Here is a 22,595-nt window from a genome sequence, read left to right as displayed (position 1 = left end):
GGAATCAAAATGGCACCCACTTAGTCAAAGTCGGCATGACTGGGCAATTCCTCCTTTTCACTCAGTCCTTCTGTGTCTTATATGCCTGTCAGTCTCTTTATGGGTTATGTAACAGGTGTAGAAAAGATGGTGTCGATTAAAGTTGGCTAACTGGTCTTGTCGAGGTGAAGGTATGGCACCATCTCCAAAAGTAGCTGGATTGTTGTCTTGTAATTCAACATAGTCATCATAACTGATACCACAGCGAGTCATCTACAATCCCAGTCCTGACATAGGCTCAGGTGTGACTCAGTTTGGTTTGAATTAGAAACCCGGGGCGTCCTAGGATTAGCCGAGAGCTTTAGCTTCTAAAATACTCCCCTGGTCAGCATTGTTCACAAAAAGCAGGTCACCACTGGGCCTGCTCAGAATAGCCTAACCTGGGAGCGGCTCTATTCCTGTCTGGCCTGTCCTGGGGTTGTTCTGGGTTTAGGGCCGGATCATGTCAGGGGTAAGGGCACATGGCTGTAATGGGCAATGTGGGCTAGTGACCCAGACTAGTATAAATAGGACCCTTAATGCAACTTCTTACAGGAAAACTCTGTGTGTTACTATAAATACCCTGTCTTATGACATGTCACACTGGGAGACTGCTGAGCGGATCTCGTCTGACCCGTTGTAGATCAAGTGTTTTTGGGGGTGCATAATAGCATCAGGGAAACAGGTAGTTCCTAGCTACGCCTCCTGTTGACTGTTCTAGTACACAAAGCTGTGTTGCCAGGTCAACACAACTGAGGCTGAGCTTCAGAGCTGGGTTTGAACATCAATCGCTCTGCAGGACGCCTGTCTGTCTGTCTGTCTCTTTGTTCGTTGGTATTTGATGCCCTTCAGCTCTCTGTCTGTCTATCTCTGTATGTCAGTCGTCGATGCCCTTTGTGTTTTCCTGCCTGTCTCTGTTTGAAGTGGCTTTAATGTGTCAAGCTTTCAGTCCGTATGTCTATCCTTCAGCCTGCCCCCTGTGGCAAGACAGGCAGGTGGGCGGGTGCCCCTGTAGGGGTCTTGCTGACCCGGCAGGTCAGAATCAGAATCAGAATCAGAAAGGGATTTATTCGCCATGAAAGTTTGCACAGACAAGGGAATTTGCTTTGGCAGGAAGGTGCATACAATAAACATATACCTAAAATTTAAATATGTGGACTAACTATACTAAGGGTACATAAACTAGCAGTACTAAGTGGGATAAATATAAGTTTATTCCCACTTAGGTCCACAGTAAGGTGAGCAGATAGCTTGTGTTGTCCAGACTGTGGGGTTGAAGATCTGGCCTAGGCCCTGTCCAGGGACTCTCCACTAGCACCGCCAGCTGGCTGCATCTGTGGCTTTCTATAACGAGCGGCAGGAACAGTGTGTTCTGTGCCGGCACCCCATTGCTGTGTGTGCGTAGTGCGCATTAGTGAGTGTATTTGGATTTTAAGTGTTTAAGAGAAATAGTGAGAGTGTGTTATGTATACACCCGTACACTGCACACGTGTATAAACAATAAGGTAATATGAGGTGATTTGTGTGTTGTATCTTGGTGCTGAAGCCTACATATTTAATGCCCTGTGTAACTTGACTGTTAGTAGTTCTAGTCGTACCTTGTCTGATCTCTGATTCTTCGAGGGGTAGACGTGCACAGATGTGTGTGTGGTATGTGTGTGTGTTTTGGGGGAGAAGGGGGTTTCGGGGCAGAAGGTACACAGCCTACAGGAATCAGGAAATAGGGCTCTGAAACTGAAAGTTATGTCCCTGGCTGAATTCCTGACCTATATGCTGTTGGGTAGGCCCATTTCAGCAGGCTGTACACTCACCCCCTTCTTCCTTCCTGGCATGGGGGGTTGTCTAGGACACGAGACAGACCGCCCCTCCCCCCAGACTCTTTTCTCCTCCTTTCAACTCTATCCTTGTTTTAACCCCTCTTTACCTCCACACACACACACACACTATCAGTAACTAGCCATTGGCAACAGAGTAAGCCATAGTCAGCCATTCACAACGAGGCAGGAGACAAGCTGAGGCTGGATTCCAGACGGGCCACCTGCTCCTCTGAGGCAGGTGAGGAACGCTGCTCTGAGATCACTGTGTTCTACTGACCTGACCTGAACTCACCTGATGAGGAGACAACACCTCAATACCACATGGCAAGGGCTGGATGGAACAGTTCCTGCACAAGCAGGAGCCACTCTGTCTACTGGTCTAGTCTTCCAGTCTTGTAATTGTGTTCGTCTGTGTGTGTGTCCATTGCAGGTGCCCAGGTATGAATAGGCTGAGGTAATGCCCCTGGAGGTTCGAGGAAGACCATGTGTGATGAAGAGGAGCTCCTGGAGGAGGAAATGCAGGAACCCCCCCCTCGAGGAGGAAGAGGAGCAGGAGGGAGGAGCAGGAGGAGGAGCAGGAGGAGGAGCAGGAGGAGGAGCAGGAGGAGGAGCAGGAGGAGGAGCAGGAGGAGGAGGTTGATTGGAGACCAGGGAGAGGATTCACCAGGTGAGTGGAGAGGAGATGCCCTGTTTGCCTTTCTAACCCACAGAGCTGTGTCCATTCCTCCGCTCCAACGTGTAAATGACTGAGTTTCTCCCCATGCTGTACAACGATTGAACTTAAATTTATGTGTGGCCAATCCAGTTTGAACAAGTCAGGGGTGTTGTCAGAATGTGTTCAGGGTGCGATCAGTTCTGGGTTAAGCCCACCTGCCCTTGAGGCCTGTCCTGTAGCAGTTTTCTGATGGCTCTTCCTGTTCTCCAGGTGACAACATACCTTATATAACTGGACACCTATTTACATTTATAGACATTATACACCTTATGTAACTGGATGACTCCCACTCTGCTAAAACACAGTGTGACAAAGAGGAGATGATGTCGGAATGATTCAGATGGGGTCGACCTTATCGATTGTCACAAGGAGCAAAGGCTAGTCCTTTGGTAGGCAGATGTCGAGGTTGAAATGGTTCCTATACGGTATGGCAGGATAGAAAACTGAAGGTAAACTCCATCAGCAGAAACGAACATGGATCCATTTCACGTTGTGGATGCTGCATGCTCCACCAATCAGAAGTCACGGCTGTATGTCAGCCGGTGTGATCGGAGTAGCTAGTCTCATTTCCTGGCGTGACGTCGCTATGCTAATCTAGAGGACAACACTTAATCCCCCCCCCCCCTCCACCCCCCCTCGCCCCCAACCTTTCCAGATGACGGACAGGTGCTTTAGGGCGAGGGTGACATTTTTGGGTGCTTTTCGACCTGAGAGGACCTCTAAAAGCCCCACGTGTTTCAATCTTCAGTTCCCTTCACACCCTGGACCCGAGGGTGCTCTTGTTCAGAGGGTGCTGTTAAGGGGGGGGGGGGAGAGGAGAGGAGATGGAGTGTAAATGGAGACAGGGAGATAAGAAAGCAGAGAGAGATAAATAGCAGCCAGAGAACCATTCTGTTCTCCATTCAGACACAGACAACACACAGGTTTGAACACACACACAATGCATGCACTCCACGTGCACATTGAAACACCTTTTGCAGCTTGAACTACACACACACAGCACTACGGACCCGAAAAAACAAGCACTCACCCACAAAGAGTTTTGGGGGGTCTGTCACGGTGACATGCAGCATTACACAAGGCAGTTATGAAAGCCTTGTGTGATTATCCCTTATACCCACTCCTCCCTCTTTTTCTGTGTGTCAGCACAGTTATGCAGCTGTGCAGCAGCAGTGTATAGCTCTTTTGCCCCTCAGCTAGCAGGCTAGCAGTTCAGCATCAACTGTTTACACAGTACATTACGATGAAAACAATCACCGTTCAGGTCAACGATGCTGTTTCTGCTTATGCTCAAACCCACTCTTTCTCTCTCTCCATCTTTCCATTTTTTCTAATTGTTTTACTCTCTCTCGTTCTCTTTACTCTCTCTTTCTCTCTCTACATCACTCTCTTTCTCTCCCTCACGCACATTACCTAACTAACCCTGGATCATAACAAAACTACTTTGCAGGATTAGGGGTCACCAGTAGCTTGTACAGTGAATGAGGATCCCTCTCTCTCTCTCTCGTCTCTCTCTCTCTCTCTCTCTCTGTATTTCTCTGTCTCTCTTGCTATATATATATTTGTCTCTCTCTTACTCAGTCTATCTCTCTGTCATTGTGTACTACTTTGGATGTATTTATTGTTTTCTGTGTAATATGTTATGAGGATAGCTATGTTTCAGTTTTTCCACAATTGCTAAAACACTAAACCCCATTCTCTGAATAAAATATTCAGTGGCCTAAACCCATTTTTTTTTTCGAATCAGGACACTCTTTTGGCAAAACTCTAAACACATTCTCATTCACTAAAAACATTTTGCACCTGGTAAAAAATGGTAAACACAGGCGGCAAACAGTAAACACAACGTCAGAATTTGTTCACACTTGTTTCTAATGGGGGTTTGGGACCATGTCAGGCCTTTCACCGTGGTGTCCGTATACGAGAATAGTTCAACATCAACCAGCATTTTTTTACTGTATTTTCATCGTACATTTTTTATATATTGATTTGCTGTGTTTATGATCTGAAAGCATTGTTTTAATTTTGAACACAGGTTACATGGTTTAGGGGCGAGTGTTTTTGCCAGAAGAGTCAGATGTATTGGAAATGGAGTTTGAAGATTTGGTTTTGTGTTTCCAGTTTTAGAGAAAGAGTGGGCAACTGGCTTCCTAACAAAGGTGTCTGGTTGAAACAGACTTCACTTGTCCTCTGCATCATAGCACCCTGAGAGAGAGAGATGGGTGTTGGTTTGTTTTTGAGCTGTGTGTGGGGGGTGGGGGGATGGGGGGGTTGACAGATTGTTTGCTCCTATGCACAGTGGAAATCTGTGAAAAACACTTACAAAACATGCTCTGATGCCCCCCTCTGTTTCTCTCTGCCTCCTTCGCTGAGACACACACACACACAGCCCTATGTATAGGAACGCTCACGTTCGTGGTAATTGGGGCAGCAGATACAGCTTGTTAGCACCATGTGACTGAGGCGGGCCGGCCTTAGTGGTCTCCTCAGGATGGTCAGTTCATCACGGAGCTGTGGAGTTCTTCCCTCTCTGCTCCTTCTCTCCATCCCCTCTTCTATGGTTTCCTTCTTTCTCACTCTCCCTGACTTCCCACCTTCTGTCTTTGTGCTCCTCTCCTCGCTTGGGCCCTCCCTCTCTCCTCCACTCTCTCCCTCCCTCGCTCCTTTCTTCTCGTCTTTCCCTCCTCCAGACTTTAGACTCGCGCTCTTCTTCTCCTCGTTTTTTCTTCTCTACTCCCTCTCCTATCCTCCTCCTCCATCCCTCCATCTCATCATCTAGATTTCTGGGTTGTGCCCGTGTTAGAGGTGGGTCGCTTCTCTGCTCCTCTCCCCCTCTCCTTCTCTCCTCTTCCTCTCCTCCCTCTCCTCCCTCTTCCATTCCTCTGAGGAGTTTCGCCCTTGCCATCCCACTGTGCTCTGCTTCTGTCACTTTGTCACCATAACAACCACTGGCCCATTACTTTGAGTCGTGACCACACTCTGCTCTCTCTTTCGCTCTCCTCCTCTGCTTTCTCTCTCTCGCTCTCCTTCTCTCCTCTCTCCTCTGCCCTCCTCCCCTGCTCTGCTCTTTCTCATCCTACGGTTCCTCTCACCTCTTCTGCCTATTTCTCCTTTGAGTCTTCCCCCCCCCCCCACCCTCTCATCCCCTACAGGTTTTTCATACTACACATAATAGAATGCCTCTCTCTCCATATAATCTCTCTCTCTCTCTCTCTCTCTCTCTCTCTCTCTCTCTCTCTTCTCTCTCTCTCTCTCTCTCTCTCTCTCTCTCTCTCTCTCACACACACACAAATACATTTGGTCCCAGGTCACGAACAACAGAAGCCATTACTCAAAATCAGATTTCAGGAACAGATGATGAGAGCTGAAAATAATAGTGAAAGCGGTGGGAGGGCCTGTACTAGGTTCAGTGTGTGTGTGTATGCGTGTGTGTTTATTTGTGCTGTGTGCACGTGTAACGATCTCAAGTGTGTGCGTGTGTGAGAACACACTGTGAGTTCTGTACATGGTCGGGTTCCAGGTTCGACATGTAAACAGCTCTGCTTGTGGGTCTTTCATAAGCATGATTAGTCACATCTTTCGTCAGCATCAAGCTGCTCAGTGCCACATTGGAGAAGGAGGAGGAGGAGGGGGAAGATAGCTAATTAGGACTATCGCTGGTTTCTGAACACTTCTAAACTCACCGATAAGGTCAGGGAGGAAGGAAAGTTTCACTGTGGTTTCACTGCCAGCCTGTTTGTTATTTCGTTTCATGAAAGCTGGTGAAGTTGTAGCTGGAGAGCAGGACTTGCCTGGGGCCTGGACCAGGCACAGATTAGGTTTGTTTATTCGTCGGACATCTCCCCCGCTGTTGGCTGGGAGACCCCCTGCTCCAACGTTGCTGCTTGAAGTCTTTGCTTCTCATTGTGTGACCTCCTGTTGCATAGGTAGTCATACGTACATGCTGATGAGGGAGGGGTCCAGATGTGGTCTGATTGGTTGTTCCCTACAGATGGTGGTTGGGTATGAAAAGGAACGTGGACCAGTGTTTTCCCTTTCTTCTCTTCCTCATTGCTCTCTTCTTCGTTCCATGTCTCTCTTTCTCTCACCGATTCACAATAATCACGGTGAAGTAGGTCAAATGTAAAGCCTTGTTTTTGTAAAATGTTTGCCTTGTAATTGATTCATTGATTTCAACTTTAGTTCGACCATTCTTGCTCCCATAGAGTCAAATAACTGCAATTCAAGCATATTTGGTTAATGCACATGGATTCATGGCGACTTGTTTCGATTGATTGTGATTGATTCTTTTATTTTTGTGTCCTACCCACAAAGTTCCCAACCCTCGTGGGTTTACTTAGACACCGAAAGTACGGCTGCAGTGGTCGAACATGTAATTTCATTTCAGTGATTTTACAACTTGGTCAGAAAGAAAAGTAACTGAAACCAAAGTAAGGAAGGAAATGAAAATAAATATTTTGTTTTAGTCAGGGCCGGATTAACAATTTTCTGTGCCCTGGGCAACAAGGCTTAAGGCCCCCCCCCCTGTGTTTGATGTGATGCTAGTTACGGATTTCCAAAATTAATGCGAGCGTGCAAATTTTTTGGGCCTTTATTTGAGCGCAAAATAGTTTTGATCTTTATGTAAAATAAACATTTTACAAGCCGTTTTTCAATTGGTAAAATCTTGTCAGACATTAGGTAAGAAAGTAACAGCTAGCTGGCGTCAGTTACTTGTAAAATGCATAGATGATCTTTAACAGTAAAATCTCAATCTAGCTTGCACCTAACTAAGTTAAAACATTTGAGTGTGCTAACATTAGCAATAACATCAGCAAGTTTGAGGTGTATGCATAGGCTAACCATTAAATTAGCAGCACATTTCCCGTATTTAACCATGATTAAACTTACCTGAAAGTGATGCACGGGCACCATCTCGCAGTCTCCTGTTATCCACCATCTCGCAGTCTCCTGTTATCTTTTTAAGCCATTTTAGAAAAGTTGACTGAGCTACTGTCAAAGTTCGTCAGCCCATTGAGGGAAGGGCAACCCACAGCGAGCTTGGGAAGTTGAGTGTGTAGCCTATTTGTTTTGTTTGAGGGTGGGGGGGGGGGGGGGGGGGGGGCACCATAGTAACTTTTTGTGAGCATTTAAATACATCTCTTGTTCTGCCTGTTTTTTGGTGCCCCATCAGGAGTTGGTGCCCTACGCACAGCGCGTAGTGAGCGTTATGGGAGCGGCGGCACTGGCTACTAGACTACACAAACACTGTTTTTGACGTGATTTAACATAACATTTTGATCGAACGAGTTGCAATAAAGTACTCACATTAAGGAAAGTCAGGACTGCGTTCATAACGTGATATAACATTTTATGACATTGTCCAGGGCCCCTTAGATGTCAAGTGCCCCCTGGGCAAGTGCCCAGTTGCCCTAATGTTAATCCGGCCCTGGTTTTAGTTGAACAGCTTTGACATGTTTCAGTGCTAGAAATAATAAATGAAATATGCAAAATAACATTCAAACCATACACATTTTGCACCTGTCACCGCGTAACTCTATGCATTTAGGTTTGCCGTCGATGCTAACAAGTTTCCTTCTCTTTTCCTAGATGTGCCACTCACGCCTATCTCCTCCTGTGACCACAGCACTCTGATCGACCACGCTACACAGAAAGGGACTTTAGCCGCATCGAGACCGCATTGATTTTATAATCGCGTTCATTTCCTGTCTCTCTGGCTGTGCGTTTTGTGGTCGAAGAGCCGTTTCCTCCAGGCTGTTGGGGGGGGGGGGGTTGTTTACTGGTGGCTCTGTGACTGTTCTGCCTCTCGATTGGCCGGAGCCTCTTATGTAAACAGAGAAATGGGATCTTGAAGAGGAACAGGAAGGCGTGTCTAGAGAGAGCTGCACAGAAGTGTGGTAGTGTGGCAAAGTTGACAGTGGGGAAAGCAGGTTGAACCAGGGTTATGTGTTATGTTAGGATACACCAGTGGTGTGTGTGTGTCTGTGTGTGTGTGTGGTTGTGTTTGTGCACATGTGTGTGTGTGTGTGTGTGTGGTCTCTCTGTTTCAGAAAGTGGTTGCCAGTTCCTCCATGCCGTTGTGTGTGTGTGATCCATTTGCTGGCTGTGTGTGTCTGTGCTGCTGACTCAAGTAGGCTAATGTCATGTATTTTTGTAGAATGCTCCTAGAAAAGTTCATTTGAGGGACCCTTCCTCTTGGTTCTCTCTGTCTCTCGCCATCTCCATATCTCTCTCTCTCCATCTCTCTCTCCATCTCTCTCCATCTCTCTCTTTCTCTCTATGTCTTTCTGTGTTTTTTCCATATTTTTCTCAAATTTTTGTCCTTTCATTCCCCTAGTTCCTTGAACTCTCCTGCCCTTGTTACCTAAGGACAGCCTTGCTGGAGGGGGAGGGGGCCTGCTGACATCACACTGACAGTGGTGTCAGTTTGGATAGGGGAGGTGTCAGGGCTGGGGATTGCTCCCGACAGGCAGCAGAGGAAAGGCTGCTTTCAGCGACCCATTGTTTTATAATTGTCCCCCATGGCCTCTTGAGCTCTGCTCATGTCAGACAGAGAGAAGAGAAACACAGCGTGGCATGCTGCCGCTGACCTCAAACACCTAAATGGAATAACTCCCTGGCCAGGCAAGAGGACCTACACATGGACGCCCTGTACAGTATAGGAGGGCACCCCCCACACATACACGCACACTCGCACCCCCCCACCCCCCCCACACACACACACTCGCCCCCCCCCCACACACACACTCGGCCCCCCCCCCACACACACACACTCGCCCCCCCCCCACACACACACACTCGCCCCCCCCCCCACACACACACACTCGCCCCCCCCCCCCCACACACACACCACTCGCCCCCCCCCCCCCCCACACACACACACTCGCCCCCCCCCCCCACACACACACACTCGCCCCCCCCCCCCACACACACACACTCGCCCCCCCCCCCACACACACACACTCGCCCCCCCCCCCACACACACACACTCGCCCCCCCCCCACACACACACACACACTCGCCCCCCCCCACACACACACACTCGCCCCCCCCCACACCACACACACACTCGCCCCCCCCCACACACACACACTCGCCCCCCCCCCCCCACACACACACTCGCCCCCCCCCCCACACACACACACTCGCCCCCCCCCCCACACACACACACTCGCCCCCCCCCCCCCACACACACACACACTCGCCCCCCCCCCCCCACACACACACACTCGCCCCCCCCCCACACACACACACACTCGCCCCCCCCCCCCACACACACACTCCCCCCCCCCCCCACACACAAACACAGTTTGACATGGGTGAGTAGGCTTCATCCTGTACTATATCTGTCTACTCTGTGTTCACCTAATGTTGTGTGTGTCCAGTGTTAACCTGGTTCAGCCATACATGGTCTTCATTGACCTGCATGTAAAAGGGTTGGTGTCTGATAGAAGCTTCTGGTCTAGTCTAACTGTTGTGAGTGATAGGCTGTCAGACGGGGCTGCTTTCATAAGTTCAGGTTGTTCTTCTTCTCCCTGCTTCACACTTTCCTTGTAAACTGATTGGCTTACATTCCTGGTTTCTGGTGCGAGAAAATGTACATTTATACATCTACATGAAAATGCGAAAGTTACCTCAGCCAGTGAACATGCAGCCCTGAATGTAGTGCGTGTGTTGGTGTGCGTTACAAAAGACAAGTGGAGGGTAGACCTGTTTGTGTGTGTCTGAAGCCCCCCTTGCGGGGCCCCAGCTCCAGCTTATGTAAGGAGTATTCAGTTGCTTCCTGGTGGCGCTGGGCTGACTGCATTCAGAACCGCACAGCAGAGCAACCAACAGGCAGCAGATTACACACAGACAGCCAGCCAGTCCTAAGTTGAGTTACTAAGATAGTCGGAGAGCCAGACAGAGAAGGAGTGAGTTTCTATCTGATAGAGAGAGAGAGAAAAAGTGAGCAAGAGAGAGAGACTGAAAGAGGAGAGAGAGTTTGGAAGTAGAAACCGGCCGGACCTTCTGCATTAGGACAGAGAGAGAGAGAGAGAGAGAGAGAGAGAGAGAGAGAGAGAGAGAGAGAGAGAGAAAGCAGGGTAGGTGAGGGACCATCACAGACACCGACCCACCCTTTATCCAGCTCCCACACGAACCCAGCCGTAAACATGTTACTGTTGATGAGACGGAAACATTTGGAGGTAAGTGTATGAACTCTGACCCCGGGGTCACCCCTGGTCTCTGAACAGGGCACAGGGTCACTGTGGAAGGGCCAGAGATGGAGACTGAACATTTTGTTAAAAAAGGATATTTTTTTATGAAAAAAAACAGGAAGTTGTCATGCATGTTACCTACAGTTGTGGTTTAGTTTGTACCTGTAGCTCCTCCGCTGTGGTCTTCGTCATGGTTACTTAACAGGTTGTGTAAGGCTCTGCCCTGCCTAATTATGTATTCATAGAGATCCCCTTTCCTCATTCATCGCTCTCCCCTTATTCTTTCTCTCGTTTTCTTTCATCCTTTCCCCCCCTCTCACACACACCACAGGTCTCTCTTTCAACCTCCCTGTCAATCATTCTTTCTCTCTTTCATTCCACCGCTCACCGTTCAGACCGACCCCTGATATGGGTTCTGTTGATGTGGCTCACTGATTGGCTATTCCTACGGTTACCTAAAGCAGATTCTGTGCTGGTGGTTGATTCTGGCCGGATTAAGACCCAGTAGTATTGAGGCTCTCTCGGGGTTCAGCCAGATCATCAAAAGGAACCAGCTATTTGGTTTCCCGTGGCAAACCAGCCCCGGTAGAGCACGTGCTGACGATGCTTTCATAAACGCTGCGGTGATGATGATGGTGGTGGTGAAGATGGTGGTGGTGAGGAAGATGGCGATTGTTGATGATGATGAACTGCTTTCCTCCTCGTGACCTGATGTCTGTGCTATGAACACGCTGTGCCTGTACTAGTAGATTACACAAGCAGTTTGAGGTAGAAAGAAACTTGAAACCTCAGATTTCATCTCCACACTCCACGCCTGACGGTTGAATTGACCTGGAGGAGGAGACTGTCAGAGAACATGGTTGGCTGCTTGTCCAGACGACTCTCTGAAACACCAAACCTTGAATTCCCCCTCTGACGTTATCGGGTCCAGTCCCGTACTGTTCTACACACAAGTGTTGGTAGTGAGGTGATAGTGAGCGCTCTGCACCAGTAGAACAGGGAACATGAGCCCCCAGCAGACGAGGATTGACCTAATGGGAGTGGTATGATGTTGGCACAGGCCGGCCCCCACCACGCCTGCATCACAAGACCACTGACACCTCCGACCTCGTCTCCCGGCACAGTGAGACCCCGGTACAGCATCTCTCCACAGGCTTAGCTGAAGATGAAGTGTGTGTGTGTAGAAGTCCATGGAGCTTATTCTTCTCTTTCACCCATGACCAAAGGGAATTTCGCATGACTGAAACAATATGTGGAGTGTTTGCAAAATCCTGTGTGTGTGTGTGTGTGTCTGGAGTCAGTCCGCTCCTCCAGGTTACACAACAGGGTTACGATGGTTGAGGGCAGCGCGCCTGCGTCTGCCTGGCTGCCCACCCGTTTGTTGCTAATCTCCCTCAGTCTGTGACACACTGGCCTAGTGAGCTCTCCCCGCCCGGCTCCCGCACAGCACAGGGGATGCTTTCACAACGCTGGATCAACCACAGGAACACACAGAGGCTAGCAGTCCAGCAGACCCAGGAACAGACCCAGGAACAGACCTTAGCGCAGTAACAGACCCAGGAACAGACCTTAGCGCAGTAACAGACCCAGGAACAGACCGTAGCACAGTAACAGACTCAGTAACAGACCTTAGCGCAATAACAGACCCAGTAACAGACCTTAGCCCAGTAGCAGACCCAGGAACAGACCTTAGCGCAGTAACAGACCCAGGAACAGACCTTAGCACAGTAACAGACCCAGGAACAGATCGTAGCCCAGTAACAGACCCAGGAACAGACCTTAGCCCAGTAACAGACCCAGGAACAGACCTTAGCGCAGTAACAGACCCAGGAACAGACCTTAGCGCAGTAACAGACCCAGGAACAGATCGTAGCCCAGTAGCAGACCCAGGAACAGACCTTAGCGCAGTAACAGACCCAGGAACAGACCTTAGCGCAGTAACAGACCCAGGAACAGATCGTAGCCCAGTAGCAGACCCAGGAACAGACCTTAGCGCAGTAACAGACCCAGGAACACACCTTAGCGCAGTAACAGACCCAGGAACAGATCGTAGCCCAGTAACAGACCCAGGAACAGACCTTAGCGCAGTAACAGACCAGGAACAGATCGTAGCCCAGTAACAGACCCAGTAACAGGCCCAGGTTATCCCACTGCAGTTGGGTGGTGTTGGGTGGTGCTGGTTGTCCTGCTGTAGTTGGTGGAGTAGGAGTGACTCTAGGTTGCAGTGTGTGTGTCTTTGTAAGTGTATGTGTTCTTGCCACTTGTGCCTCGTGTTGTTGTATCTAGAGGCTGGAGTTGATCTCCACTGCACAGTGGGGGTCCATGTATTTCAAAGAATGTTTTACTAATCCTGTACCTGACCCTGGTCTGTCTGCCTGGCTGCCTGTCTGTCTGTCCCCCCCACGACCCCATCGCCCCCCTCACACTCCTCTCCCCCATCTGTCTGTCTGTCTGTCAGTCTTTCTGTCTGTCTGTGTCTCTGTCTAGCTCGGTTTCCTAGAAATAGAAGCAACTATGAAACAAACACACTGTTCCAGATGAGGTGGATATTGGTCAAACAAACACCCAGTCAGACGCACACTCAAACACACTCTCATAATGTAAGTATGTGTTTGGACTGGACGTACGGTTCTTGTGAACACGCTGGTTGTATAACAGCTCGAGGCTGCTGTTATGTAAGCGTCCCCCTGCCTGAGTCCAGCCTCATTGCACTGGTGGCCTGTGTGTGTGTCTGTGTGTGTGTGTGTGTGTGTGTGTGTGAGACACCAGGGGGTAAGGGGATAGTCAGAAATTGGGTAATCTTATTGTGCTATTAACCACAGGAAATGTGTTTGACAGAGAGAGAGACAGTACTCCTATTGACCTTATTACTGATTCTATGGAGCCTCGTTGACCCCCTAAAAACGAATCAGTAGCCAAAATGAGTGCGCATGCGAGAGATTTTGTGTGCGTGCGTGTTTGGAGGTGGGAGGTACTGCTGGGTGAGTGGGATGTGAGATACTGGGTCAGACCCACTAGAGAGGAGTGACAGTGAGGAGAGCGACCTGCCTCTCTCCTCTCCTGACGAACGCCTGACTGCCAGGTCTGAACGGAGCGGGGTCCTCGCTGCGGAGCTGAAGACAGATCCAGAGCCGATTGACTGACAGTTGGAGTGGGGGGAGGGTGTGTGTGTGTGTGTGTGTGTGGGGGGAGGAGGTATAGACTAATGCAACACGAACACAAGGCTTTGTTTTCTCCCTGGATAGCCCGCTGGGACGAGGGCTGTTGGGGGTGCTGAAGTGAATGGGTGGATGAATAGAGGGAATGTATACATTTGGTCTTTTTTGCGACGCACAGCAAGTCCACCGAGGAGGCAATGTGTGTTTCTTAGGTGTCGTTTTTAGTCAGTCCTGCATATTGTATTCTGTCTTGATTATGAAACTACAGGACGTAGACCGTGTCTTCTCAATCTTTCACCTTCTCCACGTCGTTAGTTCTCTCCCTCTCCCTCCCCCTTTGTCGCTCTTTTGCTCCCCCTTCTCTCCCTTGCTCTCTCCCTGTTGCCCCTTTGTCACTTTTTGTACCCATCACTCTACCCTTCTCCCCTGTCTCTTTCTCTCTCTGTCTTTCACTCCTCTCTCTCTCCCCGTCTCTCTCTCTGTCTCTCTCTCTCGCTCTCTCTCTCTCTCTCTCTCTCTCTCTCTCTCTGGATCACGTGTTCTCTGAGCCACTGACCCACAGAACCAGAGAGGAAAGCCCTCCGAGGCAGGTGCACAGTCTCCCTCTCTCTACGTCAGCAAACAAATTACAGATTACGCTCAATCCAGCATACAAGTGTGTGTTTACAGAGTGCACAGCCCCTACGCAGGTTTAAAATCTTCTATTGGTCCAACAGACCAGTGGGGCACATTCGCACACACACACTCTCACACACATACACATTATTACATTATTACACATTAACAGGAAGGCAGGAAGGCCTCTCATAATTAAAAAATAATAATTATTTAACCTTTATTTACCCAGGCAAGATCATTAAGAACAAATTCTTATTTACAATGATGGCCTGAAAAAAGCACAAGCTTTTTGAGGGAAAGGGGGCTAAGGGAAAAAAATCAGGTTAAAAAGTACAACGGCACACAACCACAGCAGTACAGTAATACAGAAAAAAAACACAAAGCAACAACAACAAAAACAAGCAGGTTAAACAAAGCAGGGCATTACGTAATAATATAGGGAGTCGGGGGGGATAAAAAAGAATTAAAAGCACAAAGCAAGACACATTATTTACAACAACCACAATCAAGACACAGACTGACACTGGCAGGTATGAACAAAGGATACAGGCAGGAGAAAACAAAGCAGGCAACATCAGTACAACAGGAAAATAGTCTTATCTTTTTTTGGTCTTCTGTATTTCTTTTTCAATATAAAAGAGCATTTTTGTGAAAAATCTGCGGGTCTTAGTGTTCAAGAACCACTTACTGGTGATCACTGCTTCAGCTATCTGCTCCCTCCCTCATTCCCTCCTCCCTCATTCCCTCCTCCCTCATTCCCTCCTCCCTCCTAGCCATTGTGCTCCCTAGGTGTTAGCCTGCTCTGGATAAGAGCGTCTGTTAAATGACTAAATGTGCTAGCGGTCTGGTGCGGGGGCTGAGTGGCACCCAGCCCCCCCCAGTGTGACGGCCCAGCTGGCACCAGTAGAGGAACTGAATGACCTAGATGCTCTGACATCACTTCCTCTTCCTCCCCCCCTGCGTCACAGCAACTTGGGGCAGGTCTCCAGGGCTCACTTACTGTGCCCCCCTCCCCCCCTAAACACACACCCACGCAGAGGAGTTACAGCCCCCCACACCACCATCACGGCCTGGCTCTGTGACGCTCGCCGGGCAATAAAGCGCTGTTACGTAAACACACTGTACCCATGGTTACATGGTTACGTAACCTTGTGGCTTTTCAAGGCAACCCCATGCTCATTCACGCACACACAGACACACAGACACACAGACACACAAACATGTTCCCAATACTAGAGCCCCCCACAACATAGGAGCTGTCTGGAAAATGAGGGAGGGAATGAGAGAGGGAGAGAGGGAGGGAGGGAGGGAGGGAGGGAGGGAGGGAGGGAGGGAGGGAGGGAGGGAGGGAGGGAGGGAGGGAGGGAGGGAGGGAGGGAGGGAGGGAGGGAGGGAGGGAGGGAGGGAGGGAGGGAGGGAGGGAGGGCATACAGTAAAAAAGTATGTGTGTGTGTGAGAGCATGTGTGTGTGCTTGTGTATGTGTGTGTCAAAGCTGTGGAACGGAAAAACAGGTCTAAAGTCTGCCTGCTTCTGGAGTGAATTAGGACATGGAGTTTGCTCCAATGCTGGGGTACCTGTGTCCTTGAATGCCTCCAAAAAGGAAAAAGGAAAAAAACTTCTCTCTGTCTCTCACACACACACACACAGACACCCCTGCCACACCCATGCCTCCCCAGGCACAATGCCTCCTCTATGTGTGTTCTTTGACTCATTTTAAGGTAGACCCCAGGGCAGCCCCCCAGCCGCAGCAGAGGGGGGGACCCCAGGCAATGCTCAGTTATTCAAAGAGCTGGGAGAGACAGTGTGTTACTGAACGACAGGGATTCGTCTCTTTCCCCTGAGACAGTGTTCAGACTGGTTCTGTTTTCTGTCTGGGTTCCATGTGTCAAGTGGATTCATCAAGGCAGGATTATAACCACAAAAAGTACAGAATTTAGGGATCACTGATGTCTTACTGACACACAGAAAGCCAGCCTCCCAGCCAGTTCTGGTTACATTCTTTCTTTACGATCTGGTTTTACTGCCTGTTCCCGGACCAGACCTCTCTGTTATCTACTAGTCTTCAATGTCAGGTATCCCCTGTCTGTAATGTCATTGGTTGAAGCGAATGTCAGTCAATTTGAGGGGTGATAAGGCGGGTTTCATCCAAACCCCTGTAGTATTTTCTGGGTAGCCTTATATAACGTGTGTGTGTGTCTCAAGGTACCACCCTTATTATCTGAGTGGCTATTATCATTGGACCGCTGACACGCTTATCGTTACCACGGCACCCGGTCCTCTTGGCAAAATGTTTTGTGTGTTTGCGTGCGTGCGTGCGTGTGTGTGTGTGGTGATTTGTTTAGTGTGATTCATTTGGGTTTTGGTTTCCTGGGTCCTTTGTGGAGAATCGCGGCCTTTCTGTGTTATATAACTGAGGATTGTGTAACCTGTCTCAACTGTCTGGAGGAGCAGTCTGTGTGTGTGTGTGTATATATATATATATATATATATATATTGACACATTTTCCCTCCCTAAATGACATTGATAAGCGAGAACTGACGACCAGACACCACCTGATCTGGACAGTCTGATCAGTCCGTCTCACTGACGTGTCATCACCATCCCCACCACCTCTAAGGTGGTTGTTGACTGTTGTCCTCATAGCGGGTGTGTGTGTTCATGTGTGTGTGTGTGCCTGCGTGGCTGTGAGAAGGAGGACACCGGTGGTTAGTCCTAAAGTAACAGTATCCTCCCAGGACTGGCTGTTTGTACCCAGCTCACTCCTCTCCCCGAACTGCACGTATCTCTTGGGAAATTATCTTTTAGTCCCTTCGGCTGTCTTTCTCCCTCCTCTGTCCCTCCCTCCCTCCCTCTCTCTCTCTCTCTCTCTCTCTCTCTCTCTCTCTCTCTCTCTCTCTCTCTCTCTCTCTCTCTCGCTCGCTCGCTCGCTCGCTCGCTCGCTCGCTCTCCTCTCTCTCTCTCTCTCTCTCTCTCTCTCTCTCTCTCTCTCTCTCTCTCTCTCTCCCTCCCACTCTGTCTCTCTCCCTCTCTGTTTCCCTCCCTCTCCTCTCTTCTCTCTGTATATGAGTGCGTCCTGTTCCAAGCTGGGTGTGTATGATTGAAAGGCACTTTGTATTTCGAGAATCGTTATGCAACTGTTCTTCAAGGTAGTGTGTTAGTGCGGGGAGGAGGGCGGGGGGGGGGGGGTGTAACCCTGGCCAAAAGTGTGTGTTCTGCTTCCCATTGTCCTTATAGTGGAACTTCATCAAAACCAAACCTGTAAACGTATCTCTTTTCTTCTCTTAACTCCAGAGATGGAGAGAGGGGGAGATATTGAATGGAAGGAAGGGAGAGAGAGAGAGAGAGAGAGAGAGAGAGAGAGAGAGAGAGAGAGAGAGAGAGAGAGAGAGAGAGAGGCAAGCTGGGAATCTGCTAGTGCCCTAGATCAGACATACCACAGTACAGTGGTGTGTACAGGGATATGTACGGTTTGGTTGGGTCTTATACAGGGGAGCCTCTGTAGAACGCCATGTATAGACTACTGTCATCTATGAGCACCAGCCAGGGGTCAGATAAGGCCAAGTGCTGTATGGAACATTCCTAACAAGGCAGAGGGAGGGAGGGAGAGGGAGAGGGAGAGGGAGAGGGAGAGAGAGAGAGAGAGAGAGAGAGAGAGAGAGAGAGAGAGAGAGAGAGATACAAAGATTAGGGAGAGGGAGGAGGGAGAGAGAGAAGGAAGGGGGTGGAGCATGAAATTTGACGGCTGTTCAAGCAGAAGGGGTGATACAGTCTGGAGAGAAACTGCCGGTTCACAACCTCTTAGGTTATTAGTTCTTCTCCTTTTAAATTCAATTTCAAAATGGATAAAACACCTCTTCTCTCTTTTCTTCTCCTCTCCGCTCCGCTCCTCTCCTCTTGTCCTTTCCGCCTCCTCTTCTCTACAGGTTTCATAAGTTCTCCATATTTATGACCCAGCTCTTATGTAAGCTCTCAGATGTGGTTCACTGTGTCCCTGGCAAGCAGGGCCAGACGGTGTCAAAGACACACACACACGCGCTACTGATTAGCTGGAGCTCTCAATTCAGCAGTTGGTTTTTTTGGTCAATCTCTTTGTTGTATTCGCCGCTGTCCATATTCATCCCTCCACAGACTGTGTACTGAGGTGACCAGAAAGGAACAAGCACAACTAACAAATGCTAAGTCATGCTGTTTGTGTTGGACATTGTAACGCCCTCTCCCCTCCCTCTCTCTTCCTGTCTCTCTACAGACCAGCCCCATAGTGGCCCCTTGAGTTCAGAGACCGAGGCGCAAAGGGGAGACTCAGCAGGATGGCAGTGTACCCCCCCTTCTACCTCACCTTCGGGTGGGGAGACGCCCTCCCGGCCCCTCTCCAGGCCCCCATCCCGACACGCCAGCCAGAGCACCTCCCGCTCCCTGGCCAGCTCCAAGAAGAGATCGTCTAAACCTGCACACCTGAGACGCAACATCAGGTACGACCTCTCACCTTTCACCCCTCAGTCCTGACTAGTTAACCTTAACATCAGGTATGACCTTTCACCCCTCAGTCCTGACTAGTTAACCTTAACATCAGGTATGACCTTTCACCCTTCAGTCCTGACTAGTTAACCTTAACATCAGGTATGACCTTTCACCCCTCAGTCCTGACTAGTTAACCTTAAAATCAGGTATGACCTTTCACCTCTCAACCAACTAGCTCACCTGGATTCACCTTGTTTCCTGTGCAGGGAGGATTACCTTTAAATCAAAATTTAAATCAAACACACAGAGTGCTCTCCACGTGGAGACTGTACTTCTAGAACATTCACAACATTATTTCTCATCTGTCCCTTTCGCAACCATTCTAGTTTTTAGCCTTCTCTCCCCACTTCAGAATGTCTGTACATCCACAGACATCCATCCACGAGTTGTGTGTGTGTGTGTGTTTGAGCTCGCTGCAGATCATCTGGGAGGCCAGTGTATCCAGCCTCTTAACAGAGCAGTTCAGTCTGACTCACAGTCTGGCAGCTAGTCAACATTGACATGAGTGGGCATATATCCCCTGAGTTTACTACAAATTTACAGCGCCAAACCCTCACACACTCACACGTGTGTACACAAGGACACGCTCGTACACAGGGCATGCTTGCAAACACACACAGGCACGCATAAAAACAGAAGCCTAAAACACGCAGTATTAGTAACGCCAAATCCCCATGACATCTGGCTTTGGTTCTTCTTGCCATAAAACCCTGAGGCTGGTTCTGATCTCTCTCTCTCTCCCTCTCTCTCTCTCCCTCTCTCCCTCTATCTCTCTCTCCCTCCCTCCCTCTCTCTCTCTATCTCTCTCTCCATCTCTCTATCTCTCTAGAAAGCTACTGAAGGAGCACCAGTTGGATGCAGTGACCAAGGCCGCCCACCAGGAGGAACTGGAGAGGCGATGCCGCCTCAAACACCCGAGGAAAGACCTCCCTTCTGACTACACGCTTGGTGAGAACGCACACACACACACACACTCAAATCCACCCACCCTCACACTCACCCACTTTATTTGTCTGTTCAGAAGGCAGTGTGTGTTGTGTGGACTGTCGGTTGAGGTCCAGTGTGTTTGTGCAGCAGGCCTCTCCCAGAGCAGCGGAGCCCAGCAGGCTGACATCTGTCTGGGCCCCAGCAGCATCGGCCAGCAGGACGGCAAGCCCCTGGCCCGCGCAACACCTCCCCTCAAAGACGGTAAGACACATTCTCACTCTCTCTCTCTCACTCTCTCTCTCTCTCCCTCTCACTCTCTCTCTCACTCTCTCCCTCTCACTCTCTCTCTCTCTCGCTCTCTCTCTCTTCTCTGGGTGTGATTTATTTTGCCTGTTCTGTGAACAGCTAGGCTCAGCATGACCCAGTTCTCTGCCGTCTCAGTGTCAGGTCTTGTCGTCCCCCCCCCCCCTACCCACAGCTGCCTACAGCCCTAGAACATTCCCTACTACCCAGAACACTTTTTACTAAAACACTCTTGCCCTAGAACATACTACCTGGAACACTCTACTCCCTAGAACAGACTATACTACCTAGATAGAATACTCTCTACAGTAGATCCTACTTCCTCTAGCAAATACTGCTTCCTGTCTAAAAGGTAGTGTGATGTCTCTGAGCCAGTGACAGGATGTGCAGCTGTGACTCCTGTGGGAAAGTGTGGCTAGAGTCTGCTGCTGTGTCTAGGCTCACCCAAAACCCTGGGTCACACAGGCTGTGAGATATAGGGAGGACTCTCCTTATACCTCCTGGCATTAGAAGCATTTAGTATCACACACACACATATATACACACACACACACACACCAGTGCTGTGAGCTTAGCAGTGTAGGCACAGCCAAGTCAGGAACAGTTGAGTATACTATTATCCCAAACAGGAACATGATGTTCTATTCCCCTGTGTCACTCAAACACATTCACACACAAACACACACACACACATACACTCAAACACATACACCCACACACACATAATAACCACATATTTTTCTCCCTCTCTTTCTCTCCTTGCTACTCCTCCTTTCTTTCTCTATTTAGACTTATAGGCACACACACACACACACACATACATCCGTTGCCATCTCGTCTCCCCACACAGACTGGCCTAATCATTTCCCAGACAGTGAGAGAGACAGTAGGAGAAAAGGTCTCTCGCCCAGTTTGAATGTCATGTCAGTTCAGGGACTAAACTATGTCTGTGGGACAAGTGTGCCATTCATCCTGGTTAAATACCCTGGCCCCTGCCCTGCTTCCTGCCCTGCCTCCAACCCTGGCCCCTGCCCTGCTTCCTGCCCTGCCTCCAACCCTGCCTCCTGCCCTGCCTCCAACCCTGCCTCCTGCCCTGCTTCCTGCCCTGGCCCTTGCCCTGCCTCCTGCCCTGCCTCCAACCCTGCTTCCTACCCTGGCCCTTGCCCTGCCTCCTGCCCTGCCTCCAACCCTGCCCCCTGTCCTGCTTCCTGCCCTGGCCTTACTCAGTGCACTGACTCCTCACAGGGGTTACGTAACCCCTTTGCCCTATGCTGTAATCCCCTTTGTATAATCCTGCTTCTCTTGCATAAACTCTCTCTCTCTGTCTCTCTCTCTCTCTGTCTCTCTGTCTCTCTCACTGTCTGTCTCTCTCTCTCTGTCTCTCTCTGTCTCTCTTGTGTGTGTGCTATAATGATTATGCTTGTGTAGCATAATCACTTCGTATGGCTGACAGTGGTGGCTTATTAGACATGGACTCTATAACTGCTCCCCTCCACCTTGATAGACACACATCTAATAGCACCTCGTTCCACCCTCCTCTCTACTCTTCTCCACTTCCTCACCCCTTCTCCCCTCCCTCCTCCCCCAAAAGATGTGATTGACCTCAGCTCGGGGGAGGACGACCTCCACATCACCGGCGCGTCAACCGACGACAGCGACGCCACACCGAAGGGCGTGGCCCACATCGACGACACTCTCAACCAACCCGACGCCAGGGGGCGTGTCCTGGTCAACCTGAACCACCCGGCCTCCGACCCCGACCTCTTCCTGTCCCCTCAGCTCGCCCACGCCGTCAAGCCCCACCAGGTAACCCCCGGCAACCGGCACACGCCACGGCCGATTCTCGTTTCGAGTTTAGAACTGTCCGTAAACCGTCGTGCGACCCGGGCCGACTTTCTCAAATGATCCACCGGCCAGATAGGACAGCGGGCCTCAGTCTCACAGTGTCCTCCCTGGTCGGGTCTAGATCGGAGGGATCCGGTTCCTGTATGACAACCTGGTGGAGTCGCTGCAGAGATTTGAGAGCAGCAGTGGCTTGGGCTGCATCCTGGCCCACAGCATGGGACTGGGCAAGACCCTGCAGGTCATCTCCTTCATAGACATCCTGCTGAGACACACCCAGGCTCACACCGTGCTGGCCATCGTCCCTGTGAGCACGCACGCACACACACATCTTTGGTGATTCTAGCCACTCTTCCTGTGGAGAGGATGATTATGTCCCTCATTCTTATTCCCTCCGGTCTCATCCTGTCTTTCTCTCTCTTCCTCTCCCGTCCTCCTCTCTTTCTCTCTCTCTCTCTCTCTCTCTCTCTCTCTCTCTC

The 22,595-nt window shown here is 49.9% G+C and overlaps 1 protein-coding gene across 1 annotated transcript in view; it reads left to right on the top strand.

Moving 5' to 3' along the window:
* Positions 1–972: 972 nt before the first annotated feature.
* The window catches only part of LOC136946538 (helicase ARIP4-like), a 31,279-nt gene continuing 9,656 nt past the window's right edge, over positions 973–22,595 (top strand). The window contains exons 1-9 of the mRNA XM_067240914.1: positions 973–1,053; positions 2,266–2,273; positions 2,377–2,502; positions 18,450–18,487; positions 18,773–18,995; positions 19,874–19,992; positions 20,119–20,232; positions 21,866–22,080; positions 22,241–22,423. Coding sequence (XP_067097015.1) covers positions 973–1,053; positions 2,266–2,273; positions 2,377–2,502; positions 18,450–18,487; positions 18,773–18,995; positions 19,874–19,992; positions 20,119–20,232; positions 21,866–22,080; positions 22,241–22,423 — 1,107 coding nt within the window. The remainder of the gene's footprint in view (positions 1,054–2,265; positions 2,274–2,376; positions 2,503–18,449; positions 18,488–18,772; positions 18,996–19,873; positions 19,993–20,118; positions 20,233–21,865; positions 22,081–22,240; positions 22,424–22,595) is intronic.

Source organism: Osmerus mordax, chromosome 7 (genome assembly GCF_038355195.1).
Source record: "Osmerus mordax isolate fOsmMor3 chromosome 7, fOsmMor3.pri, whole genome shotgun sequence".
NCBI lineage: Eukaryota > Metazoa > Chordata > Actinopteri > Osmeriformes > Osmeridae > Osmerus > Osmerus mordax.
Note: the sequence above shows the minus strand (reverse complement) of the source record. Positions and strands in the feature narration are given on the sequence as shown.